The sequence below is a fragment of the Mesocricetus auratus genome, unplaced genomic scaffold (assembly GCF_017639785.1).
Source record: "Mesocricetus auratus isolate SY011 unplaced genomic scaffold, BCM_Maur_2.0 Super-Scaffold_100022, whole genome shotgun sequence".
NCBI classification, from domain to species: Eukaryota; Metazoa; Chordata; class Mammalia; order Rodentia; family Cricetidae; genus Mesocricetus; species Mesocricetus auratus.
The window spans coordinates 29,852,954-29,880,144 of NW_024429203.1; the positions used below are offsets into that span (position 1 = coordinate 29,852,954).

The following is a 27,191-nucleotide window of genomic DNA, read 5'->3' on the forward strand; positions in this document are numbered from 1 at the left end:
TGGAAGTACACTGCCATAGCAAGTGGTTATTTGTATTACTCTGTGGAGCTCATTATGCTAGGCCCCTAGAGAGACAAATAAGAAAAAAAAACCAACCGCTCCATTTCATGACCTTAGAATAAGACAGATCAACAAAAGGTGAACTACAACGTAAGAGAGGCCTAGCCAGGTCTACGCCTGCCTTAAGAGTCCTAGGCATCTGGAGAACTGCTTCATTTTATAGTCACAGAAACCAAGACGAGGGCAGTTATGTGGCATATTTAAGGGGACACAGCCAGTGAGTGGCAGAGCATTGATGGGAACTCACATCTCCTGGAGCTAAGCCAGGCCTGATGGGTGGAAACTTCTCAGTAGGCCCAAGGCTCTACGACACTGCCACCTGCTACACTAGGCTAGGTTGTGTACAGTCCCCACAGCGGTCGCTTCACCATACTGAGCTCAGAGGTTTTTGAGTGAGGGCTGGTAATTCACCTAGGAGGGAGTCTTCTCTGCTGAACTATTTTAGTATGTGGTCAGTGTTTCTACTCAAGACCAGCTCTCAAGCCTACAACCCATTAGAGGCTGTGATCTATAACTTCATTAGGTGAAGTTTTACGGGGGGTTAGCATGCCATATGTAAAGCCCAAAGGTAAAGCCTCCTTGAGGTGCCTACAGAGTCATTTGACAGTTTACCATCATGCTAACAACAGGCACAGTGCTCTAAGAACAGAGACAGGGGACTGATAATTTCTAGGCCAGGAGTTTCGGGGTGGCACAAAACTCCTTCACCTGCCAAGGCTCTATTTGAGTGGTGCCTTGATGAAAGAAGGGGTGCTCTTCAGATGGGGAGACAGGGAGAGAGGCACGGGTCAGCAGTTTCAAATGAGCATGCATCTGGAGAGAGGAGGGCTCAACTGTGAGTGAGAGGCTTTCTGCGTCTCAGTTCTGTGACTACAGAGAGAAGGCTTCTTCTGGTGGTGCTGGAGGCTGAATGCCAGACCTTACACATGGCAGGCAAGCACTGCTTCACTGAGCTGTAGGCCTTTATTAGGTGGAGGCTTCTTAAGCTGGAGAGTGGCAGGAACAGACCCAGAATGTGTTAGATCACTCTGAGGTACCATGGAAGGCAAAGCTGCAAGGTCTGTGGATGACCCCAGGCCAGGGGTCATAACCATCTGACCTTAACCCCAGGGTAACTGAGTCACTAGACTGGAGTAGATGAGCATGTGGGTTTCAGATACACCGTGGCAGAACATAGCCTCATCCTGTATGCTCTGCAGATGGTGAATCCATTACTCCTCATTTGAGAAGAGTTTTATTACTCATGCTGGGCTTCTGGGAGAGAAGCCCTGTTCCTCCTAAACCAAGTCATTTTGGGGAATCAGCTCTAGCTCCTTTTTAGAAGTCCGAGTGTCTCCCTTTTCTTGTTTGAGCGAATTGGCCCCCTTCTCTGTGGGCCTACCAGCCTTCTGAACCAGTGATCCTGGCATCTAAATAATACTATATCTTGCCATTGTGCTGTGGATTGGGGCGAGGGGAGGAGCCGTTACATTTCAAAGTGGAATAAACAGAAGCAACACCAAAAGGATGGGGAGGTTGTTTAGTGAGGCTTGAAGGGAGGACAGGTGTTTCCTCCCTTGTTGAGAATAGTGACCCCTGGGAATCGCATTTCCCGTTGAGCAGGCACCCATGGTGAGGCGAGTCCTGTAAATGGCCTGACAGTGTGGAACTGTATGTGATGCCCAGAGAAAGCCCATTGTTTTCTAGATCGTCCTTTGGATCCCTACCTGATCACATAAGGAGCTCTGATCCTTGGCCTTATGTTCAACTCTTTGCATTCATCCAGACCCTCACACTCTGTAGCTACACAACCCTCCGTGGCTGTGTATGAATGCCTATGGGTCTCTTGGGCTGCGTGGTATTTAGGCCCAGCTGGCTGGCTCTGCGTGTAAAACACTCCTCAGCCAGTGGGGGCCTTTGGGGGAGCACACAGTGGGGTGACAGGCAGTGTCGCTGAAGAAAAAGCACAGCCCTGCCTGAGGTGGGAGGATGTGATGACGTGGCCCCACTCAGCGGGAACGCAGGCCTTTAAAAAGCTGAAGAAACAGCCTCAGAGTAAACGGTGGCTCCACGGGAGGAAAGCACGCCCAGTCACATTAAAGAAGCCAAACTGTCTGCTTCAAAGAGAAAAGGCAACATCCTGTCACAGGCCATGCTCTGGCAAAAATGTAAGTGGTTTGGTTGCGGCTGTCAGGCAGGGCTCAGCCAGCCATGGGGAGCTGCTGGTGGTGATGGGAGCTCTGGGTCTAGGTTCAGGGCCTAGGGAGCTCCAAGGGCTGAGGTGGGCGGGATGGAGCTTGATGGGAAAACCAGCCTGTCAGAGGTGATGCTCATTTTCCAACTTGGGGCAACGAACTAGTGTCCCAAGGTGGGACAGCTCATAGCATCTCCGGTTCTGTGCATGAATCACTGAGGTGAGGAAGGGCAGTTTATGATTCATGAGACGGAAACCACATATGATATGGGGTTGGAGCAGGTCTTCACGTGAGGGCCTTCACGCTCATGGACACCTGCTCTTCGGCTTGTTGTTTAGTTCTGTGGGTCCATTTCCAGCCGAATTCTGCCAAAGGTGTTTCCCGCCCGTGGGATGGAACCCCAACTGTGTGAAGCACATCTTCGCCGCTGCTCTCCGGCCTCTTTTCACTCTCTTCCTTATTCTGTGGCATGGTTAGTTTTGTGTTCCACCGCAAAGGGCCCGTGGGCTTATCTTTGACCTTGATTTTTATCCCTGGAGTTGAATGGAACAAGTGTGAACTGTATTTTCCGTTCTGTGGATTGAAAAGAATCGTGTGTTATCGATAATGGAAGTCATACAGACATTATCTACACTATTCTTTTCATGAGGTAAACAAAGTCAACTGAACAGTCTCACCAGAGTTGGACCTTAGTAAGGCTCAGTTCTGTACTTCCTCAAGTAAGTTATTATCAAAAAAATTTTCCTATCTTTCTTTGCTAGATGATTAATTCCTTAAAATGCCTTTCATTACTTTAAATATACCATTCCTCAATAAAACATATATGATAATCCAGATGTAAAGAAAAAGACATTTTGGAGGGATATGTAACATATATATATATATAGTATATTATTAAGCCTAAAAATGTCGATTCATTTATTAAATGAATTATTAAATAAATATTACATTTATTAAAATGTAACATAGTCACACTATCATCAACTGTTTTCTTTATTTCTCAATCCTGATTCTCTGGAATTGATTTTGTTATTCATAGGTGACTCAGAGGAGCAATTTAAACCTTTCTCAGTTCACAAAGTCCTATCATTGGTATCAGTGAGATTTCATCTTCAAAAATAAAAAGAAGTGAATTTTAATTTGGATTGGGGAGTTTTAACTACCTTTCCTAGTTTGGGTAGCATGGGACTCATAGCAAAAGGTGACCAGAGCAAAGCCTTGTCCTTCTGGAAGCAAAGTGGCAGCCAGCACCATTGGGAATGCTATGAGGCTGATGGGTCTTAATGTCTTCTGGGGCCCTTCTTGCTTAGTGTTTTGTGTGAGCCACTTTCATTTTTTTAAAACTCTTAGAGTTTGCATATTTAAAATTGGGTAAAAATAATCCCACTGTGTATAGCAGCTCTTAATAATCTGATGGTGCCACCAGAACAATGCCAATTGCTCTGACCTGGCATTAGCTCCTGAGGTATGGGCTGCTCACCAACACTGAAGAAGCTGCCATAGTTTCCCATTGTTGTGACCCACTGTATTTTTCTTCTTCAGTGCCTCTTACAAGATGAGCAGATTTTTTTTTGGGAGTTGTTGGAGGGCTTGCTTCCTGCTCACACCACTGGGGCCAGCCAGGTAGACCAGGATGCATTAAAACAGTGACCACATTTTGAATTCACCACTATCATAACTGAAGTGGGTTTAGACGAGCAAAAGTCAAAATTCCCGTCAACTGTCCTTTGGGACCTTGAAGGGAATGAGGAAAGGTCTTGTGCACCAGACCTATCTCTTTGCCCTGGACCCAAGGTCACCTGAGTGACTAAGACTTATGGGAAACCTAGTAAAATCAAGGCAGTGCCATCAGCCAACTCAGGCACAGGCTGGAGGGCAGGCTGAAATCAGACACAGAAGTGCTGAGAAGGCACTTTCTTTTTTCAGAAACCACCCTTCAGGCACGAGCTGAAATGACTGTACCCAGGGTTAAGGAAGAGTTAAGAAAACAATCACAGTGCACAGGACGCCTCCTCCCTGCTTGGACCAGGAACTCCTGTTAGTGGACTCCTGGTGAACACAGGCTTTGGTTAAGATGGGAGATCAGGGTGACAAAGCTCAGACCTGTTGACATTGAGATGTGGAAGCCTTGAGGTCCCAGCCCCGGGTGTCAGCAGGATAAAGAAGTTGGTTCATCTGCAGACTTCCTCCTTAGGCTCTGCACTGGTCATCAGTATCTCATGCAGATGAGAACTAACATATACCCGACTAGGACAGCATAGTAGACACAACTTGAAACAGCTTGAGCACTGGACTGAGACAGGTCTGGCTCTGACAGTTGACTCTACAACTGAGTACTCTCACCTCTTCTCACTCTTAACATGGGGCTTTGAATGCCGGCCTCGCAAAGTCTTTGTGAGAATTGAAGTAGAGCATGGACCTGCCTCTGACCAATACTGTCTGTGCATACTAGGGGCATCAACTTGGCATTATATTGTATTTTGTATGCAAGCATTTTCCACAAAGTTTGCTCTTCCTTTTCTAAATTAAAAGAAAACAGGTTAATATACAAAGTAATGTGTTTCTTCATGGCATCTTCACACATGTGTGTCATTATACTTTGTTCTCATCTGCTCCCCACCCTCATGCCCCTTCCTTTGCTAAACTTATGTTGACATAATTTTTACAATGATTGCCATTAAAATGTTAAGATAGAGAAAACACTCCATTGTAAAATGTTAATTGTAACAATTAAATTTCACATGAGTTAACATGCCAGCTGTCTGGCAACTTTTAAAACTGTAAGTTTGCTTAAAGTGACAACAACAAAAAAAATCAAGACTGTGGTATAAAAACACATTGTGCCATCACAGCATCCACTAGAGCTCTGTTTTAGAGGCTGAATTTAACAAGGCACTGACTTGCTTAAACACGAAATACTTACTTGTAAAACAATTTGATTCACACATTTTCAAATGGAAGGGGCCAATATTACATGAGTGGAAAATGTGTTTTTTCAGTTCAAGTCCACATTTTAAACTCTTATTCAGATTTCAAGAATCTGAAGATTATTTTGTCTAAATGTAAATTTTTATTGAAATGTTGAACTTAGGAATAAAAAGAATGTAGGCAAAGTGGAACTCGTGTGTTCAATAGCAGCCACAGTGTCAGTTAATGCCTTCTTCCTTCTAAATGTCCCTTAAGCCTATCTGACCCATCAGGCTATGTCAACTCCCTTGCCTCCCATATATCTTTTCCTAACCTTTAAAGAGTTCCAGACAAATATTTTGGGCTATAGAATCTAGCTGCATATTTCAAAGGTCTACAACACAAGAGTGCTAATATGGCCTGTGTGACAAATCGAGCTTATTGTCTACTTTTGTAATAAAGTTTTACTGGAACACAGCTATGTTTCTTGACTGGCATGTTTTGCAGGGCTACTTTTGCTATAGCAGCAGAGCTGTGTAGCTGTAATGTTACTATGCAGGCCTATCTGCTCTTTATAGAAGTTTGCCCCCCTCTCCACTTAGATGCCTGGCTGGTACTTGAGGCATTCATTTCCCCAGGTTACTCAGTTTCTTGGACTCATATAGTGTTAACATCAACGGTAGATAAAGCATGTGATAAATGATAGTTTATTAATGACAACTAATCTAATTGATTAAAAATCTTTAGAAGTGATAGAACATTGTATAATAAACTCACTCTCACTTGTTGAAAAGGGGAAAAAACTGGAAGATTTTTGTCATTGATTTTTGAATTGGGGAAAGATCTGTGTGATAGTGAAAGGCAGGATTAATTGAGTTTTCTTTGCATTGACTAGTTGTCTCAGATCCCATAGACTTGGTCATGTTTTCACTGTAGTAAGTCAAGGGGCACCTTTGGAGCAGGAACTATTATTACCAAATCATTATGCTCATTTGACTTTGTAAGACATCTGGAACAAATTGTACTGGTTTAACAGATAAATTAGGGTCTTACAACTCTCACTGATAGTGAGGTCTTACTTTTAGGATTTACCTTAGGGTTCCACTAATGAGGAACTATATTTTTAAGAGTAGTTAAAGAGACTAATAAGCATTTTGTCACTTTGAAATCTCATGCATAAATCCAGATATATTTATAGCAGGAAGTAATTTAAACTATGAAGACAACCTCTAACTTTTCTATTCTAAGACACAAGCTTTGCTTAATGAGCTCAGTAAAGACCTTCCCTTAGCAAGCTTATGCACTGAGTTCCTACTGCTAGTGACCAGAGGAAGCCAAGGGAGAGATGTAAATACACAGGAGGTTCCTTCTGCAGGCAAAGTGGAGATAGATTGGGGAAGGCATATATCTATCAGGCTGTTGCATTGTCTTTGCTCAGGGAGCTGTGAGCAAATGTCTAATAAGCCCAGACAGAGAACCAGTGACAGACCAAACTCACCATTCCACCGAAGCATAGGTTGGTGAAATTATAAGTTTATATGGCTTATTTACAGAAGCATGGTTGACTTCCAAATATCTGTATCACCCAAAATTCCTACCTTAGCATAGGTAATAACTTCCCTAAATCTTCACAGATGGAACCCCCTTTAGTTGGTCCTTTAATTCCTATAAGTTTAGGCTAGAACCTCTGGAGACAATTCTCACTGAGAAAGAATGACATATGCCTGGAGGGTAGGGGCCAGGAATGAGCGAGTGAGTGAGTGGCCTGAGCAGGTGAGGGTCTAATGACTTTTTCTACCTTTGCTTGTGTGGTAGAATGTGAACAGGTTCCATCTTGCTAAGGTCTTATGAATTCTCACAGATGCTCTTGTTGAAAAGGGGACAGCTATGCTAATACCCAGAAAACAGTGTTCTGCAACACAGGAATACAGTTCAATTGGTAAAAGAGCAAATGATTTTCATGGTGAACATTTCCCTTGTTTTCTTATATTTACTAAAGAAAGGTGTCAAATATGTATGCCTAATCTCAATGTTTACCACTTCAGAAATATTGGAAATGTCTTTCAGCTCATACATGCAAATCTGTTCTTTTATGAAGAATAAAAAAAAGAATCATGGTTGTCTACACTTGTCCACTAAAAGTCTGGCTGTTTGATTCATTAAGAAGTTTTGTAAATATTTTCTTTTAACTTTCTGAATACAAAGTAGATGTGTCAGGTTGCCACTCCCCCTGAATTTCTTACAGTAGTTTAGTCTCCAGTTAAATGAAGATGTTCACTAATTTCTCTTGCTAGCTAACCAAACCAAAGTTGGGTAATTGATTATGATTGTTAGGATAACTCTCCTTAGTGACTATTCTAGTGTTCTCATTTTTTTATGAAGAATTTCTTGTTAATAGTGGGAATGCCTTGGATGAAAGAACCTTCTCCGAAGCCTCTGTGCCTTGGTTGTTGTGAGGTTGTGGACAGAGGTGGTATTCTTGTATTCATGGTGCATGGATTATACTTCCCTATCTATAGATAAACAGACTTGGGACCTTTTAGCCAGCTATCTAACCACTGTGGAACTAATCTTTTCCTTGCTAAGAGACTGAACTCAGGCTCTAATCGCTGAGTTGTTTCATGCCCCTATTAAAAAAACATTTTATAACAAAGGCTCCTAGTTAATAGAAAGGAGTCTTATGTATGCCCAGAGCTCTTCTTTTCAGCATTGCCTATATAGTGGGATGTTTGAGGGGAGATTTAAGGAATATTGATACCCCGGTCCCAACCCAGAGCTTCTAGTTCTACCCCAGTAACAAGAATTATGTATACATTAAGATGTAGTTTTCCCTTCATGGGTTACGGCAGGTATTTACTGCCATGCTTGGCAGGAGGTAATACCCAATTCATAGCACAACTTGAACTAGACAACGATAAGAGAATAAATATGGCTTAAATTTTCTAGGCCTGAGAAATGTTGAGATAGAAAAGAGAGGAGAGAGGCAAAAGATTTAAAAATAGTAGCATGTTTTAATTATCTTTTCATTATTCTGTGCTTGCATATACTTATGTGTACTGTACTTCCAATCCAATAGGGAAACCTCTAGAGAATAAGGAATTATGAGTAAATTTATTCTTCCTGAATGATTTTAATGTACAGGTCTTGAACTATTACTGGTAGTCCAAATTGGTGGTCTCATATATTGTTAATATTTGTACTGGTATTAACAGAAAATGCTCAGTCCTTCTGATAGTATTAAATGGCAGCTGTGAGTGTAGGGCACTTAGTTGGTGGCACTCAGAGTGTGAATTCTCTGTTGGTTCAACTTGGGTGACATTTGGTTGCTAATATAGAGATGTAACATGATAGGAATTTAAGTGAGATTCTGGACCGTACTTCTTATTGCATAAAAGAAGTTCATAGTAGGCTTCCCAGGACGCTGTGGGGTCTCTATACTGCCCATAATATTCTGGATTATTTTGTCTTTCTATCCTGATGTTTTTGGCATATGACTTTTGTCCTCAAATTTCCTGGTTGTCACTGTAACTAGGGCCACCACATTGATGATCATCAAATCTTGAAAGAATAACTTGGAAAGAAAAAAACCCAGTATCTTCTTCACTACTGTCCCTTCTCCTAACAGACAACCTCTTTTGACATCTCATGGCTACTCCATCTACAGGGGAGAAGAACATAGTTATTTAGATGGGCATATTGCCAGTGCAAGGACTGTTCAAAAGGAGGAATTGAATGTGACAATTGTCAATCTCTGCCACACTTAGTACTATTTCATCTACTTCTTACAAAAATGCCATGACATGGGTTCTGTTATAAGATGTTCTTTTTTTTTTGATGAAGAAGCTTAAGCTTAAATATTATACTTGTAACTCATCTATGAGATAAAACTCATCTAAAGCAGATCCAAAATATTGACTTGCTGAGCTGCCCTGTCTCCTGCCACCAAGCTGTGTTACCTCCTGGGGCTTAGGGCATGCATTTGGTGAAAGCTTTCCATGTTAGATGAAGGCCAACAATGAGATGAAACACAGCAGCCCATACAGATGGCTGGTCAGACTTCCAGGATTCATTCATAATGTGTTTACTTATTGGAGAGAAAACTATGGTGAGTGGGGTTTTATTTAGAGCTATAAAGGGATATTGCTGCTCTTTGTTTGCGTTTAGGAGTTTAAATATCAGCTTTAGGGACAAGCAGATATGAGTTTGAGATCTATGTCTTACTGGCTGTGGTTCTGGTAAGTGTCTTCTCTTTCTGAATACACCAAGGATGTGGTTCTTCCTTCATGGGTTGTGGTGGGTGTTTACAACCATGCTTGGCAGTAAGTAAACACTCAAAAAGTAGTTGTTACTATTATTATTTTTTCTCAGTGAGGGGAGACATTACACAGGCTAACTATAGATTACAATTTGTGAGTGGCAGAGTGCATATTCATGGTCATGTAATTAATAATAGGACTCAGTGTCAGGGTCAGTGCTGATGGCTAAGATGATCAGTCTGAGACCTATTTGTCCATGACTTGCTTACCACCCTCACCAGGTAACATGGGGCTTATACTTGTGTTTGTTTTTAATTCACAAGTTTGGCCTGAGATATTTACAAGTTGATTGTGAGGAGAACAACACTTGAAATGGTCAAGAAATAGCACTGATGATACCGAAAACTGAAACAACAATGTGTTGCCTCTTTTTCTTAGTAATGGTTTCATTAGTAGTACTTTCTGGGAAAAGTTGGTAGTCAAAGACTTACAAGCCAGAATCATTCTCAGACTAGGTGCCAGTGCCTAAAAGGAGTTGACCACCCTTCCAGAAAGCTCAATGACCCTTTAGTTTATTAGAAAGAACCAAGATTTTTCTGAGAAGGGAAATGATAATAAAGATTCTTAAAACCTCATAGGAATGACAAATGTCGAGGAGTTGAAAAGGAAAGGAGAGAGAGAGAGAAAGTGTTGAAAAATGATAAATGTTAACACTGGATGAAAGCTCTATCAGCTCAGGAAAGAAGAGTGTGGGAGGAAAGTCAACCATCTTTTCATTATGCTATGATTGTGTGTGCTCATCCAGGCATCCAGGCAATGGGTGATGCCATGGGACATTTGTAGGTCATGGAGGACACCTGATGACAACCAGATTCACTGCTTAGATTCTGGGAAATACTGGGTATCTTAGCATTGGAATAAATACTGTTGATATTCTCTCTTCAAATCAAATGTCACAGGGTATTCTAAGATCAAAGCCAAGATGAAGTGTCCGGGTGGGGGTGCCCAGAGCTTGGCTTGCTTGTCAGTGTCCTGATTTCCTTGCCTGACATTACATCTTAATCTTGTCCTAGGGTTCTTGAGACTTCCAACCAGCCCCTCACTCCTTTGGCCAAGAGCCCTGGTGGCTAGTCACAGGTTCTCGGCTTGCAGAGTGAGTCACTGTGAAGCATGTTGTCTTGGTTTTCATGAAGCTTTGCAGCTGCGAAGGTCATGTCTTCAATCATGTGGTTTTCTTGTGAATAAGGAGGAGGCAATTTTTAAAAAAATTATCTAGTGGCATATTTCTCACACTTGATATTCTAATAACCACTCCTCCAGTGTCTCTCATAAGGTAGTCTCCCATATCATTAGAGCCTCTGGTTAGTAAACCTGAGAATTGTTGCAAAAGCTCATCTCGACTACAAGTTATGTTTTTCTTCACGAGGCAGTTACCAGGGCTATTTTTACATGTGGACCAAACCCTACACTACTTATGAGTCTTGAGACTGGGAAGTTGGACCTGACCCTTAAATACAACCCGTGCTGCAACTTTGAAGAGAATAGTCCTTATCCAGGGATCTCAGTAAAAACTTATTTCTTTTTAAAGATTCTCTTTAGCTTTGAAAACTAAAACTAGGCATTGTTTAAGTCAAGAAGCTAATGACAGAGTATCCATATCTCACTTCAAGCTGCTTAACCACAGATTTTCTTCCTGACCTATATCAGAGAGAGTTAATAATTCTAGGTTCAGATCTTTATTTAGTAAATAAATATGTATTCCTCTTGTCTGCTCTATCTCTCCTGGTGGAGTTGCTTTCCTATAGAATTTAGGTTGACAGTAGGTTGGGTAGGTTTACTATGGGACTGATGGTCATGAGTTCTCAGGTTAGGTCAACACACACACACACACACACACACACACACACACACACACACACTGCTTTGAGGCTGTGGCTCTCTGTGAAGTTGAGGCAATATTTAATGTGTGAGTCAGGAATCTGCTTTGTTCTAACAGGTGATACAACCCCTGCACCCCCTGAGCACTACCTTCTAGAATTGTATTCCATATTGCATGCATAGCCACATATACACTTAACATGTGATATGTGTTCCTTGTTATCCAGACCCACTGAAGGAACACCGGCAACCCAGACTCAGCTGTCCCTGTGGCTGTCCTTCTTGTTTTAGAGTCAGCCACAGATTCCTTAAGGAGTGGCTAACATCTGAGGTCAAGACAAGGGCATGCCATTGTGTTTTGTCTCTCACCTAATTGCTAGCACTCAAAAATATCAAAGGTATTTCCTCTCAGAGGTAGCTTTAAAAATCCTTAAATATACTACAAGCCCAATTGTCTGGTGGCTTTTGAAGACAGAAATATGCTTTGCTTATTACAATTTTTTGTCTTTCTTAAGAATATGCCTTCTTTTTTTCATTTTTTTCTATTTATTTTAGAAGCACTCTTATTTACATATCCATCCCCCCATTCCCTCACCCTCCCATCCTGCCATACTTCCCACCAACCTCCCAGCCCACCCCCTATCCATTCCCCAGGGATAGTGAGGCCCTCCATGGGGTACCATCAAAGTCCCTGTCACAATATTTGGGGGAGGGCCCAGGTCCTCCTTCCCATATCTGGGCTGCAATAGTATTCTTCTATAGGGAATGGATTTCCAAAGTCCACTTGTGAACTAGGGATAAAAACACTGGCTCCACTGTTAGAGGTTCCATAGACTGCCTTGGCTCTTAGCTGGCACCCACATTCTGAGGGCTTGGTTTGTCCAATGCTGGTTCCCCAGCTTTATGACAACTAGGGTCTTTGTGCTCTTATTAGGTCAGGTCAACTGTTTCTGCGGGTTTCCCCAGCACCATCTTGGCTCCTTTGCTCATCTCTCCTCCCTTTCCACAACTGGATTCCAGGAGTATGGCTCAGTGTTTAGCTGTGGGTGCCTGTTTCTGCTTTAATCAGCTACTGGGTGAAGGCTCTAGGAATGGTAACCAAGGTAGTCATCAATCTCATTATAGGGGAAGGGCATCAAAGGCAGCCTCTCCACCACTGCCTAGATTCTTAGTTGGGGTCATCCCTGTGGATCCCTTAACATTTTCCCCATGCCAGACCTCTCTCCAAACCTGTACTGGCTCCCTCTATCAAGGCATCTCCTTTCTTGCCCTCCTCTATCCCTCCCCTGTCTCAGTCCTGTTCTCCTTCCGCCTCCCTTCTCTTCCTCTCCCCTTCCTACCTGCCTCTTCTCCCACCATGCTCCCAATTTGCTCAGGGGTTCTTGTCCCCCTGCCCTTCTTCAGGGGACCATGTGTTCTTCTTTTGGGGTCCTCCTTGTTTCCTAGCTCCTCTGGTGGTGTGGACTGTTAATCCTTTGTTCTATGTCTAAAATCCATATATGACTGAGTACATACCATGTTTGTCTTTTTGTGACTGGGCTACCTTACTCAGGGTGGTTTCTTCTAGCACCATCCATTTGCCTGCAAATTTCAAGATTCTGTTGTTTTTTTTCCCCCATTGTGTAAATGTACCACATTTTCTCTATCCATTCTTCAGCTGAGGGGCATCTAGGTTGCTTCCAGGTTCTGGCTGCTATGAACATAGTTGAACAGATGTACTTGTTCTATGAATGTGCATTCTTTGGGTATATGCCCAGGAGAGGAACTTCTGGATCTTGAGTTTTTACAAAGGCAAATTCCAGACTTTTATCTCCTGTTGAGGGTTGTTGTCTTTCAGTGAGGACTTTGGTCAATCCCTTTCCATCCTTGGCTTCTCTGTCTCTCAACAGGGCTTTCCTTGATGACTTTAGGTTCAGGTACTTGAAGGTGACTTCCAGAAGCATGATAAAGGCAAAGTGAGACAGGCTTTGTAGGTAGCAAGGTTCTGGATATGCTCAGACATTTAATCTTAGCATGCAGCAAGATATGGTGAGTGACAGTGACTTTTTACTTGGCACCTATTATATACTGCATGTGTCAGTCCATACGTAATCCTCATGATAGCCCTTCGAGACAGATAATATTATTCTCATTTTGCAGGTTACACAATTAAGTTACTTGCTGAGGTTCACACAGGTAATAAACCATGTAGCAAGCTTTCCACACTAGGTCTGCCAGATCCTAATCAGTAATATACTGTATCTCAGTGCAAAGGAACTTTGCATGGCACTGGACTTTTCTTTCCCCTTTCAATTGAAATAGGTTCATCTTATATGGGGGTGGGCTATGATTTCATCAAGGGTAACTCTAATCTGACTCAAAAGTCACTGAAAATTTAAGACCTACTAAGTGACACTTAAGGGCTGGGGAGATAGTTCTTGCCATGTTAGTATGAATACTGAATTTGATCCCCAGAAGTGGCATGGTGGCATTTGTCTACCTCCCAGTGCTAGGAAGGTTGAGACCAAACTGAATTCCTTGGCTGGTTAGCCTAGCTGCATCAGTAAGTTCTAGACCAGTGAGAGGCCCTACCTCAAAAAGAAAATGAAACAACTATGGTAGATAACATATAGATTGACCTCTGACCTCCATGTGTACCTAAACACACATATATTCATCCCTTGCATCCTTCATAGACATGGACTCACAAGAAAAAATTAAAAGAAATTAACACTCATGACTGAATCTAAGTGACTTTCATCTTATAATGAGTCAGTGGGACTGTTCTTCTGATAGGCTAATCAGCCAAGGGCAGACAGCAGTCGGTGAAACATCCTGAGTGTCCTAGGGTCTGTCACTTTGAGTGTCTTGACTGAGACTCATACTCTTACTTATACTCATGGTATGGTCCAAGCCAGTGACCCCAGGTCAGTCTCTATACTGAAGAGAGAACTGCCTGTCATGCCTCTTGCTTCTTCCCTCTTTATACAGTCCCTAGAGACAGCTTGCTGCCCATTCAAGCCTTACTGAATCAGGTGGAAGCAGAAGTCAGAACTCTTCAGTTCTGAAGCGGATATAGCTTCATCATAGTTTGCAATTCTAGATTTGCTTGTGTGATTAGTTCATTAAAGTCTACATATCCCACCTGAATAGATTGCAAGTTCCCCAAGGGCAGGGACCTAATATGATCTGCTCAACAAGTATTTGTTAGATAACTGGTCTACCAAATGTCTTGACCCTGAATCAGAGACATGGTGTATCTGAGATAGGAACCCTTTCTGCTCCGGTAACCTTAGTTTCTATAAAAGGCGGACAGATGCAGCTGGTTTCTCAGGTGGACCTATCTGCTGTCATTTCAGTAGAAAAATACCCAAAATAAAACCTTGCCAGGAATTGAGTCTCTCAGTTCTTGTCACTCCTCATGTGAGTAGACTTTTGGCAAGTTTCTTGTGGAGGGCTCTGTCGCCTGGAAACCACCATTATTTTTGGAGAATTGGCCATCAAGAGAATATTGGTCCAAGCCAATAAATATTCCAACTGGAGGAAGGAAGGTTAGGATTGGCTCAGGGACCTTTAGATGACTGATCTTCAATGCTGCATAGAGCAAAAATGGAGCATATAGAGACAAGAAGAAGGTGCATGGTGAGCCAAAAAAAAAATGCCTATGTTGGAATCAGAGGTCTTGAATTTGGTGGATGACACCGCTACTGATGAATGCAGTCATTGGACAATTCCATGAGTATATCTAAGTGTCACCCTCTTCATCAGTAAAAAGAAGGGAAGGTGAGTAAATTTCATCTTTTGCTTGTTTCAGAGGTTGTGATGCAGCCTCCCATGATATCATTTGTATAAGAGGCTCTGAGAACTACACCGCAGAACTTCACAAAACTGTAGGTGAGGATTTCAGAGTTTCTGGGAGTTAAGATTATGACCGGGAACCACACTGACTATTACCACCATTCATTTAGCATTAAATGGATGTACATACAGAGAGAAATCTGCACTTGCTACTCCACAGTGGGTTTGGAAAGAGGGTGGACAGGTGGCATAGAAGGCACAGTGGGCACCAGGGGAAAGGAATCCTGGGTGGTAGGATTTGTGAGGAAAGAGTCAAGGAAGCTCACCACATAGAGAACTCTACACCAGAGACCTGTGTCTGGCTTTGCCTGAGGTCATGGGGTGGGACACCTATAAATCAAGTTGGTGTGAATTGGACGGGAAAATCTTTCTTTAGTCTGTCAAGTCCTTCTGGCAAAAGAACAAAGTCTTTCTTCCTGTTTGGGAAAAAATCAGCCATTTTCCATAAATGAAAATGGTAAATTTGAAAACTTTGACTGAGAACTTGACTCTAAGAAGAGCACCTGCAGTAGTGTTTCCGTAAAGAGTGTGAGCAAGTCTGTGGCCTACCTGAGCTCATGTTTCCCAGAAGACCTCAGCTATCTCAGGTCACCAAGACAAACAAGACTCTTCACATTAAAGTGTCAGCAAGTTTTCAGATTTTGTTTTCAGTAGAGGCTGGGACAAGTTCATTAGCCCCAGGCTTGAAGCCCTATTGTTCAATTATTTGTTTTGGTTTTGCTACAAGTAAAGAGATTATTAGTTGTCTTTCTTCTTAATGAGTTCTATTTTCTTTTGGATAATATTGAACACCAGCAATGAGAGAAAACATTCGAAGTGGTTATAGGGGTGGGGTTGATTCCAGGACTGTCTTAAGTGATAGTATGGGTCATGTGACCTTCTATCTAGGTGGCTTTTATCTTTCAAAGTGACCCCTGAAGTTCAACAAGTTGGGAATTAAAGCTTGAGCTATCTGTCAAACTGGGACAGAAAGGCTCCTAGAGCTGTGAGGATACCCATTCTGTGGATCCCTGGTGATGTAAATCCACGTTTAGCCTACATATTACACAGTTTTTAGGGCAGAGCTCTTAATTGTTGTCCAGTCTGTTGATTGGCTGGGGACCCATGGGAAATCTCAATGGGCGAGGCAAGGCTCTTCTCTCAGAAAATACCTCAGGGACATGGGCTCTTTTAAAGCTATTCTGAAAGACAAGTTACTGGTGATTAGGACCTGACTCCTGGCTCCTTAGCTGAGTGGGATGGGTATTGTGGTTTACATGGGGTTATTAAATAAATAGGTGCTGACGGGTTTGCATATTTCCTTAGTGAGATTTCATTATGCCTTCATTGAGAAAACCCGAGTGCTTATTTAACTCAGTAGGAACCTGTGTTCCCTCAGCTTGTGGAGTGCGAGCACTGATGCTGGTGTGCATCCTGGGGGCTGTGGGATGTAACCTGTTGGTTTCAAGCTGTTGTGCTGTGGTGGAATGGCAGCCTCAGGACCCCTCTTTTTTGTGACCTGCAGCGGGTCTGGCTGTGTGGCAGGGGAAGTGAGATGCCCTCTGCTGACTGCTTGCACCTCTAGATCTTTACTGCTCTTTTTGGAAAAAGGGAGCTCTGTCTGTGACCAAATTTGAGTGTTTTGCTATCAACTAGGCTTTTTTTAAAAGTTAGAAACAATCTTGTTTCACTTGTCAATCCCAGCTCTCTCTCCCTCCCCCCCCCCACCCTCCCCACCAGGCCCCTCAGTCCCCCACTCAGTCTCCACTCTGATCCCCAGGGAGGGTGAGGCCCTCCATGGTGGATCTCCAGAGTCTGCCATTTCATCCAGGGCAGGGCCTAGGCCCTCCCCCAAGAGTCCAAGCTGAGAGAGCATTCCTCATTGTGGGATGGGCACTTAAAATCTATTTGTACGCCAGGGATAAATACTACCCAAGGGCCCATGGATAACCTAGGCCTCCTCACTGACACCCACATTCAGGGGGTCTCGGTCAGTCCCATGCTTTCTACACAGCCATCAATCTGGGGTCCAAGAGCTCCTCCTTGTTCAGGCCAACTGTTTCTGTGGGTTAAACCAGCCCAGTCTTAACTCCTTTGCTCATCAGTTCTCCCTTTCTGTCACTGGATTCCAGGAGTTCAGTTCAGTGTTTAGCCTTTTTTTTTTTCCTTCCTGGAATACATTGGCAATTGATGGGCAATAGTAAAGAAAGGCACTGTGGTGAACTCCTGTCCAAGGAGTTTCCCAGAGGCTATGTTCAGGTGGACTGGTTTTCCATCGTGATGGACTCTTCAGGCCCACAGGAGCTCAAGGGCTCGTCACACCGCAGGAGGAATGGTGACGAACCATCTGGCTTTACTAGAATGCTGCCCAGAACTGCAGTTTGGTTTGAGAATTCTTAAACTCTACTTATCACTAGTCTGGACTTTATTCTTCTCTGATGATACAGTATTATTTCCATTTCTACTTCATCCTTTTCAGATACTATTTTAAAAATGGCTATTTTACATTGTGTTAATATTTTGTTTGTAAAGTCCTGAACTATTTCAGTGCAGTTACTGGAAAGTTAGATCAGTTCAAGGACTCAGCCAAGGTAATCATGACATTGGGCAAACTTCTTTTCTTCTTCCAAATTTCCATAGTGGGCTCAGTTCTGGGGCTGGTAGCAGCGGAGGTCACAGTGTTTCCTGGGGAATGATGCTGAATGTTGCTTTCCGTAGATCAGTGTGAGAGAGCCCAACTCCAAGTTGCCAGTTTGCAAATACTCTTGTCTATTGAGCATCCCAGGCAGACATCTTGATGCTTTGGCGTCTCTTGCTTCAAGGCGCTTTGCAGAGATGTCTCATAAGCAACCCCTCTCTTGCCTGCTCAGGTGGAGTCAGTTACCGGATTCCTTGTCAGCTGTCTAGGGACACAAAGCTGTGGGAGTGTCCCAGCCGTACTAGACCAGGACTTTTATGTTATACCAGGACACATCTGTTAATTCTGTGGGTTCCAGAGATGATGAGACATTGAAGGGTGGCACACTGTCTTTACAGCATTTCCCCAAACCCTTCTTGGTTCTGAGATTTTAAAGCAACAGGGGCCAGGAAATCCTTCCTTCCCAAGAACTGGAAGTAACCAGCTAGTCCCTTTTATGCCAAGTGCATGGTGTGTTCAGTTCAGGAGAGGAAGTAGGGCCAGAGAGGGAATAGGACCTGGAGGCCTCTAGCCCTTCCCCAGAATTGTACATGCAAATCAGAGGTCCATGGGCAACATTCCTGTCTCCGATCTGGGCTGAGATGTACTCAGAGTGTGACCATAGTACTTACACCATCTCCCTCCTTTGACCTAAACCTCATTATTTTTTTTTCTGAGAGTACAGTATCTCAGGTTAGGTTCTGTTCCTAAGGAATGGATGGAAACCCAAGAAGAGGTAGACAGAGAAAGAGTGACATGTGAAGAAAACGGTTGTGTTCATGAATGATCCCGAGAAGGGAAGCAGTGGCAGATATGCCTTACTGTCTCTCGTGGCATACACACTTGTGTCTGTGAGTAGCACTCAACAGTATTCTGTGGACAAGGTGTGCAAGCTGTGCTCATGTGGGAGTCTGCACTCTGAAGGAAGATTGGAGGTTAAAAACATGTCACTGAGAAGTTAAAAACACATCCCTGTTTTACAGATAAGGAAATTGAGGTCTAGAGTCATTACATAAACCTGGGGATTTTCTACTAGTGACAGCCCCTATTTGAACACAGGTGGTTTTGGCTCTTAAGTCTGTTGTCAATGCTGTTTTGAACAACGATGAAGGTGGTCTCAGGGCACAAACACTATGCTGGTTCTTTATGATAGTCAGCCCAAACCTCTCATTGGTTACATTCATCTCACTGGTAGGCATTTTATTGCTTATTTTCTCTGCTATACTTTACAACCCACATGTGCAGGGCCCACATCCACATGTGTCCAGCAACGTTTTGGAAGAATGGGATTGGAAGTAGAGATTCCCTTTTATCACAGAGGACACTAACACGAGAATCATCTCCTACTGGGATGTTACAGAGCAGTTCTGGTGTTAAGTCAGGGATGAAGTATCAGAGCTAGGTTTGAAGATGACCTCAGGTATCTTTAGAAACACTGAAAGTATTTTTTATGTATACAGACACTTTGGCTTAAGGGGAATCATCCAAACCGTATTCCTGGGGAGCAAGATCCCCAGTATCTGTATTTTACATCAGTTTCCAATAGATTTTGCATTATGGTCGGTTAGGAAACCGTAGCATATATAGGCTTGACACCTAGTCTGAGAGCTGGGGTCCTGACACTATAGGTCTGCATCTGAAGCTCATCATCCCCCCATCCCCACCCCCGCACCAGTTGCTGGTTCTGCATGGCTTCTTTGCCTCCTGGCCTTCAAGACCAGACCATGCTGGTGCTAAGAGCCTAAGAATCCCAGAGCCTAAGAATCCCATGGAAAGTCTTGGGCAGTGTGAGGCACATGTTGTTATCAGTATCAGCTGGGTGTTTACTGAACAAAGTTCAGTTCAGGCAGCCCTGTGTGGATCCGGGTTGAATAGATACCCAGGCTTCCGGGCCTTTGATACAAAGCCTGGGTCCCTGATCCCTTATCAGTGGAGGATAATGGGCTCCTTGTGTGAGTCCCAGAGACCATTGCTTCTTGATCTTGGGTGACCTAGATCTTGGCCTACCCTCCATGGGCCTTTCCATCTGTATGGATAGGTTGTTTATGATCTCCTGGGCAAGGGAAAAACCCTATGTCCCTGGCTGTGGTTTTGTTGCTTTGGATTCTTGTTTTATTTTATTGTTTTACACAAAAGGGAATGGAAACATTTTCCCAGCAGCAAGGTGGACACTCTACTCTAAGACACATGAATCGTTACTGGGTGTTTGTCTAATGTACTGAGGATCATCATGGACCTGGCAGACACATTTTTTTTCAAGTCATTGACCCTAAAGATCCAGGAGAGTTGAGAGGATGATAAAAGGAAGTATATTTGAAAGCACCACCCAGGTGATTAGTTAACAAACAGCCAAGACTAAGATTATAGATAATTTAGGCATGTCTGTCACTCAAGAAGGCAGAGACAAGGCACAATAGATCAAAAAGTTTATAATCTTGTTGGAAGCATTTTAAGCTCACACCAACAAGAAAAACTAATCATTACCTAGCAGGCTGTAGATTTATTGAATTTGAGAGGTAGAGGGTGTAGCTCAGTGGTAGAACACTTGTCTAGCATGTCTAAAACTCTGGGTTATATCCACAGCACCAACAAAACAAAGAGACAAGAAAACATATGAGACCCTGGTAGAGGGTGTAGCTGAGTATTAGAACACTTGCCTAGCATGTCTAAAACTCTGGGTTGTATCTACAGCACCAACAAAACAAAGAGACAAGGAAACAAATGAAACCCTGTACCTGATTTTATGTGGTACATACACTTTTTCATTTACTACACCAAGTTACTCTGACCAACTTTCATCTGATAAGAAACTACAGATTAAGAGGCTCAGAGAAATTTAATTACTTCAATAGAATCTCATAGCTAGATTGTGACTGAGATGGGATTTGGATCCAGCTATATCTGACTCAAGAGTTTTTGGTGTGATTGTCATCCTTCACTACCACTTTGTGTGAATGTCAGTCAACTCTAGATGTGCTGGAGAGGTGGATGTAGGAATTCCATGGTCTGCAGGAGCCAGAGAAGTAGCCCCAGAATCAGAATTCTGTCGATCAGAAATAGCAGTGAAGACACTGGAGGAGAAACACACAAGGACGTGCTGACGAGTGTAACCAGGGCTTCTTTTGGAGCCAGTTTACTTATTATGCAAAGAGGTCAGAAAAACGATGTTCTGATCCCATCAAGAAGTCCTGTCACTTTTAGACAAAGGGGACACGGCTTAATTATTTGAAAGTTTGGGGGCAGAAGGAATCTGGGGAGAAATATCCTAGGAAGCCTCACAGAGATTTTCCATGCTAAGTACAACTTAGAGAGTTGGGCACCAGAGGAAATGGGCACTTGTGGTTGGGGGCATTTGTGATGGTCCAGGGGTTCCAGTGACACTCCTCTTTACAGCCACAGCTCCAGAGCAAGCCCCCGCCCCACCACGGCCATACCAGGGTGTTCGAGTCAAGGAGCCAGTGAAGGAGCTACTGAGAAGAAAGCGTGGCCATGCCAACAGTGGGGCAGCTGGCCCCCCTACTGCGGTGAGGGGCTGCTGTGGGACAGTGTGTGTGTGTGTGTGTGTGTGTGTGTGTGTGTGTGTGTGTGTGTGTGTGTATGCATACAGTTCGACTTGTCAGGGTGACCCCGGGGGATAACTCAAGAGTGTTCTTCCCTGATTCATGCAACATCCATGGGGCATGAACATAGATTCCGTGGAGAAAGTGGACCCTGGATGCATTAAGCTGGTGGTTCCTCAGGGTGGTAAGGGAAATAGTGGGGCTTCTTGCTTGTATCCATAAGTGGAAATATCTATTGATGAGGCTTGAAGGAACCAACGGTTCACACCATGGTATGAGTTGGGGATTCGGAAAGTTTCTCTAATTGCATAGCTTTCTTGCTAAATTGAAACATAAACCCCTCAGAAAATGCTGGTGGTGATGGTTGAGGTATGGGGCAGGAGATTTCCCCTATGATTCTCCTATCCTGGGCCCCTGGGCACACCTGCAGAGGGCTTGCTATAGATAGATAAATAACCATTCTGGTCTTCTCATGTCCTTTCTAGGTGGTGCTGCCCCATCAGCCCCTGGCAACCTACAGCACAGTGGGTAAGAACTCTTCTCTGCAGCCTTGGTATCTTTGAGGACCTTCTCTGGTAGAAACTGCCATTTTGTAATTTCCTTTTTCCCTACAGGTCCCTCCTGCCTTGACATGGATGTTTCTGCTTCCACAGTAACAGAGGAGGGGACGTTGTGTGCTGGCTGGCTCTCCCAGCCTGCCCCAGCCACCCTTCAACCCTTGACTCCATGGACACCCTACACGGAGTATGTGTCCCACGAAGCTGTCAGCTGCCCCTACTCAGCTGACATGTATGTGCAGCCTGTGTGCCCCAGCTATACAGTGGTGGGACCCTCCTCGGTGCTGACCTATGCTTCCCCACCACTCATTACTAATGTCACGGTATGTCACACAAATGCAGAGCCCTATCTACCCATGCTAATAGCACCCTTTGAGAAACTTCTTGCTTTTCCTGGCTATCGATTCCCATGATTACTGGGTCAACCAAGTTCACTGCATTTTCCAGGGTGACTTGCTCCTGTTCCTGCTGTATGAAGCTATCTATCCTCCACAGAAGACATTGTATGCTTGTATTGTCACATCCTTTGCTCCTGTGGGTTAGGAAGATCTCTTGCTGCTAGTCCAAACCTCTCCAGCTACTCTGAAAGCAGATGGGGTAGTAGTCGAGATCCGTGTAGAGAGGGTCCAGGATCCTATCAGTTCAGAGAACCTAGGGAGTGGTTGTGCACTTGTAATGGAAACTACTATAAGGTTTCCAGGCTGAGACCAAGTTGATACTACTCATCAAGGAATCTACTTTTGGGCCAGTCCCTCCTGTAGGAACTCTCTGTCTCTCTGTCTCTGTCTCTGTCTCTGTCTCTGTCTCTCTGTCTCTGTCTCTCTCTCTCCTGCTATAATATCCTGTTATCTGTGTTCAACGCTTTCTCCCTCTTACTAGTAGCTCTGTGCTTATACTTCAACCTCTCTGAATGCAGTGCCCTCACCTATAAAATGGAAAAAATGGAAGATACTAACAAGATGTTGTTTATTGCATCAGATGAGCTGGTACATAGGGGACCATGCTTAACACACAGACAGCACTCCATAAATGCTAGTTATTAGCCTCATGACCATAGTCTGCCAGCAGTGTCAACAAATGACTGCCTTCTAGTTCCAGGTAGGAGAGGACACCCTCCCATCCTTGAAGAGTGGAGGAAGGAAGGTCTAATTTTATATGCTTGGTCCTGATGTGTCCAAAAGAATGGGAATCCCTTAAGAGAAAAGGCCTAGGAAGCCAGTGAACTAGTTGACCTAGTGGTGACCAGCTACACTCTGGGGCTGGGGATAGCAGAGCTGGAACCTCCTGGGTGGACTCAGGACCTACCCTTGGTGGTAGGGCTTGCCTTAGCTCCCATGTTCCCTCTGTTTGCATCCAGGGTCCAGAGTTACTCCAGAGACCCTGTTCTCTGCTTCAAAGCACTTTCCTGGCAAGGCTTGCAGGAGTCCTCTTATGCCACGCCCACCTGGCTACCCAAAAAACTGATCTGGGGGTGGATCTTGATGAGAGTGAACAGGAAAGAGTTAACTCAACACCTTCCGTAGGCAACTGTATTTCCATAGCAGTGGGCCTGGGGTGGAGGATACAGTGATTCCAAGCCATTTCATTACTGAAGATTCTTTTCATTAGTGATCCTTTTCCATCACCCCACACCCTCCACTTTGAAAGGTTCTGTGTATCCAACAAACTGTGTTTATTCAGAAATAATTTGTTTTGTCATTTTGTAAATTAGCGCATTGCATTAAAGTTGGCATGAGCCACCGGCTTAGCACCCCTGGTCAGCAGAGATAAGAGCTACAATTCTATCCCCTGGCAAGGGACCAGCATTTGAAGTTGACCTGTATAGGCAGAGGAATTGAATGGGAATGATTTCCATTTGGATTTTTGAAATAATGGAAGTAATAAGAGTTTTCTAGGTCCTATCTGGCTTCAAGAAGTTGAGTTAGGGAGAATGTGCTCACACTGAAAGAAGAAATTGTGTGTGCAGTAGACACACACACCAGCTTATGTGTTGGGGGTCACCTGCTCCATTGTTCAAATAGAGAAACTTCCTGAAGACTTGCTACTCAAACTGTAGTCTCTACATCAGTCACATTAGCACCCTCTGAGGTCTGACTGGACTTGCAGAATCCCAGGTCCTACTCCAAAACTCTGGTGTCAGGAGCCATGTTGTGACAAACTCCTCAGGAGGCTGATGACAGTTCTTCCCTAAATGACTCTAGTAGTTTCCTCTTAAGACACTATGGCAGCTGGGGAGATGATAGGGAACAATGAGGGTAGAAAGAGGGCTTTGGGTCTGTCTTGCATTTGTCCATGCGGAGAACTTCCTCATCCATTTTTCAGCTATGGAAGGATAGTAAGAACACAGGCCCTGCCTTGTTGGCTTGAGGTTTACAGTCGATGTGAATGTGATGTAGCTTTGTGGAGCAGTTCAGAGATAGGGGTCATTGAGCAGGTACAGGCGTCAGGCAACAGCAGGAAGAGGTCATGTCTGCTGACACAACAGTGCTCCCACCCACAGGAAAGCTGGGCTCCCTGTACCAGTTGGTACTAGAAGGGCAAGAGCTGAGGGAGCTATGTTGACCTATGGGGATCCAGTGATGTCAAAGGTGCTTGGGGGATCCGTCTGGGTTAGATAGTAGTCCTCTTCAAGAAACAGCTACAAGGCCATAAGACAGGCTCACTATTTATCAAGCATATAGTTTGCACAATTTAAGATTTCTGCAATTGGAGTATATTTTATATTCAATGGAGCCTATAAAACTTCTAATTTACCTGATGGCATGACCTCATTGTTTTGAAGCTTCCAAATGGGGAAGTTGCTTGAGCATACAGTTAGAAGAGGGAGGGACCCCCTTGAAACATGTCAAGATCTCCCTCCTAGGAGCCTGAGCAGGAGGAGGCAGAGCCCCACTAAATGAAACATCAGTAACAGGAGGGTGGAGCATAATGGGAGATCACGATGGGGCAAGAATGCAGGTGGGCACGCCAGTTCTGCTAACCATTGGCCCTGTGTTTTCCCATCACAGCCAAGAAGCACTGCCACACCCGCAGTGGGGCCCCAGCTGGAGGGGACAGAGCATCAGGCACCCCTCACCTATTTTCCGTGGCCTCAGCCCCTTTCCACGCTGCCTGCCTCCAGTCTGCAGTACCAGCCTCCAGCCCCAGCCCTGTCTGGGCCCCAGTTTGTCCAGCTTCCCATCTCTATCTCAGAGCCAGTCCTTCAGGACATGGATGATCCCCGAAGGGCCATCAGCTCCCTGACCATTGACAAGCTGCTGTTGGAGGAAGAGGAAAGCAACACATATGAGCTCAACCACACCCTCTCTGTGGAGGGCTTTTAGGGCTGCCTTGCATGCAACAGCCCTTTCCCTCGAAACTGAGATTTCAGACGAGCCCAGATGGAGCCTGGCCTCCTATCTGTCTGAAACGGCTCTTCCATAGGTACCCTTTTTGCCTAAAGCTGAATTCCATTCCTTCCTTCCTCTTTACTTCCCTCCTTCCTTCCCTCCACCCCCACTCCATCTCCCTCCTTCCTTACTTCTTTGTCCAGTTTTTTCCTCTGGAGGGGAAATTATAGTGCTATTATGAACAAGATCTTACACTGAATGTCACCACGTCTGCAGCTCAGAGTTTCCCTTTGCTGTCACCTTCTCTCAGGTATCCCCTTCCCCCGCTTTTTGGTAGTATTATAGATCTACCCTAAGATCACTTGCCCCCTCTGCCATTCTAAAATGCATGGGGTCCCACAGGGAGACCAAAGCCACCAGCAGCTTCCTGCTGAGTCAGCCATGGACAGATGCTCTGACATCCCACAGTTCTGTTTTGTGCTGTTTGCTCTTCCCAACCGTAGCTAGTCTGAGCAGGTGTCTCCGGGCTGGTTAGAGGGGGTGGGACAGGACTATCAAGCTGGGTAGGGACGGTCAGTGGGTGATGGGAGTCAGGGCTGAGGAGGAGCAGAACACATACCTGTGGTGTGTCTGTGGTTAGAGACGTAGTGAGGAAGCGGAGACTGAGGAGCGATCGAACTCTACCTGTATTTGGAAAGAACACGACTTTAACTTGGTTCAGCTGGTCTTCTCCCTAGTAATTGTGAGCAAAGCTGGGTGTGGTCTGCAGGATAAAGATGAGTCTATCTGTTTCAGCCCAGCTGCAAGCCCTCTAACATGATGCCAGCACTTAAATTGCCTTTGTCAAGGTATTGTCATAACAACAGGAAAAGAAGCAGGTGTTCCCTGAAGTCCAACAGTGAGGCGGGTGTCCATTTAGTCCTTCCATGTTAGTTTTTTTCCCCCATATCGGGAATCATCCCTCAGCCACCATGAAGTGGCACCAAGGGCTCTTCCATGCATGGACCATCCTCCTCGGGGTTCTAGAGTCCCGGTCGGCAGGCCAATTAGGTTTCATTTCAATTTTTATTTTATTTTTGCTGGAGAAGCATAACATTTGCTATTGAGTGTTTTGCCGTTTCCAGGGCACTCTGCTCCTGAATTAGATGTGCCTTGGTACCTGGCAGGCAATTTGCTAAGGGTGCCATCATCACACGGGTACACTTTAGTCTGTAGAACCCATGTTAGAAGTAATAGACATTTCCTGAAAAGAGTTTCCTTGATACTCCACCTCCTCTTTTTGTTTCCATTTTCAATGAAAACCCAGAGAAAGCCTTCTGTCTTTTTCTTGTTTCATGCTTTGTGTTTATTTTGATTCAGATTTCTCAGTGTCTACCTAAAATCCTGGCATGCTTATCTTGAATTATTTGTATCCCTCTTTAATATTTAGACTAAATGTTAGATTCTAGATGACAAGTTTACACTTGCATTGGCAGTTACTGTAAACAAGAAGGGGAGCGGGATGCCTTGGCCTATTTAGTTAGGGCGCGGTTGCACATCAAAACACTATTGAAGATTTCCCAGCTACTTGAGGGTTTGAGAAGAGACAGGAGTGGCACTCACAGAGGAGTTAGTGCTGGGAAACCAAACAGCAAAGAAAGCAGTATGAGCATTTTCTAGGGTTGAGTTGGTGTCCTTCCCCTTCTTGTCTTGAGACCCTAAGTCTTGGCTGCAGGCGTCCATCCAGATCCCCTTCCAAGTTATTCTACCCAGATGCGACATTTTAAATAAAGATTTGTAGATGACTTCTCCTGGTCTAAGTGTTTTATTTCTTATCTAATTAATCCCTCTTATCTCTCAGTCCCCTGATAGACAGTGTCATTAGAGGAAGAAGCTTGCAATAGTCTTGTTGAGCTTGCAAACTGTTCCAGGAGCAGGTAAAAGCTGTCCTTAGGGGTGACTGTTGGGCAATTCTCACTGGGAGAGCATGCATGTAGT

At 44.2% G+C, this 27,191-nt stretch overlaps 1 protein-coding gene across 1 annotated transcript; it reads left to right on the forward strand.

The window, feature by feature from the left end:
* The first annotated feature begins 1,758 nt into the window (after positions 1 to 1,758).
* Positions 1,759 to 26,998, forward strand: Pou2af1 (POU class 2 homeobox associating factor 1). Its single transcript, XM_005069526.4, has 5 exons — positions 1,759 to 2,207; positions 21,162 to 21,292; positions 21,814 to 21,856; positions 21,943 to 22,208; positions 24,894 to 26,998. The coding sequence occupies exons 1-5, from the start codon at positions 2,192 to 2,194 to the stop codon at positions 25,206 to 25,208; spliced, it is 771 nt and encodes a 256-aa protein (XP_005069583.1). The 5' UTR covers positions 1,759 to 2,191; the 3' UTR covers positions 25,209 to 26,998.
* Positions 26,999 to 27,191: the final 193 nt, after the last annotated feature.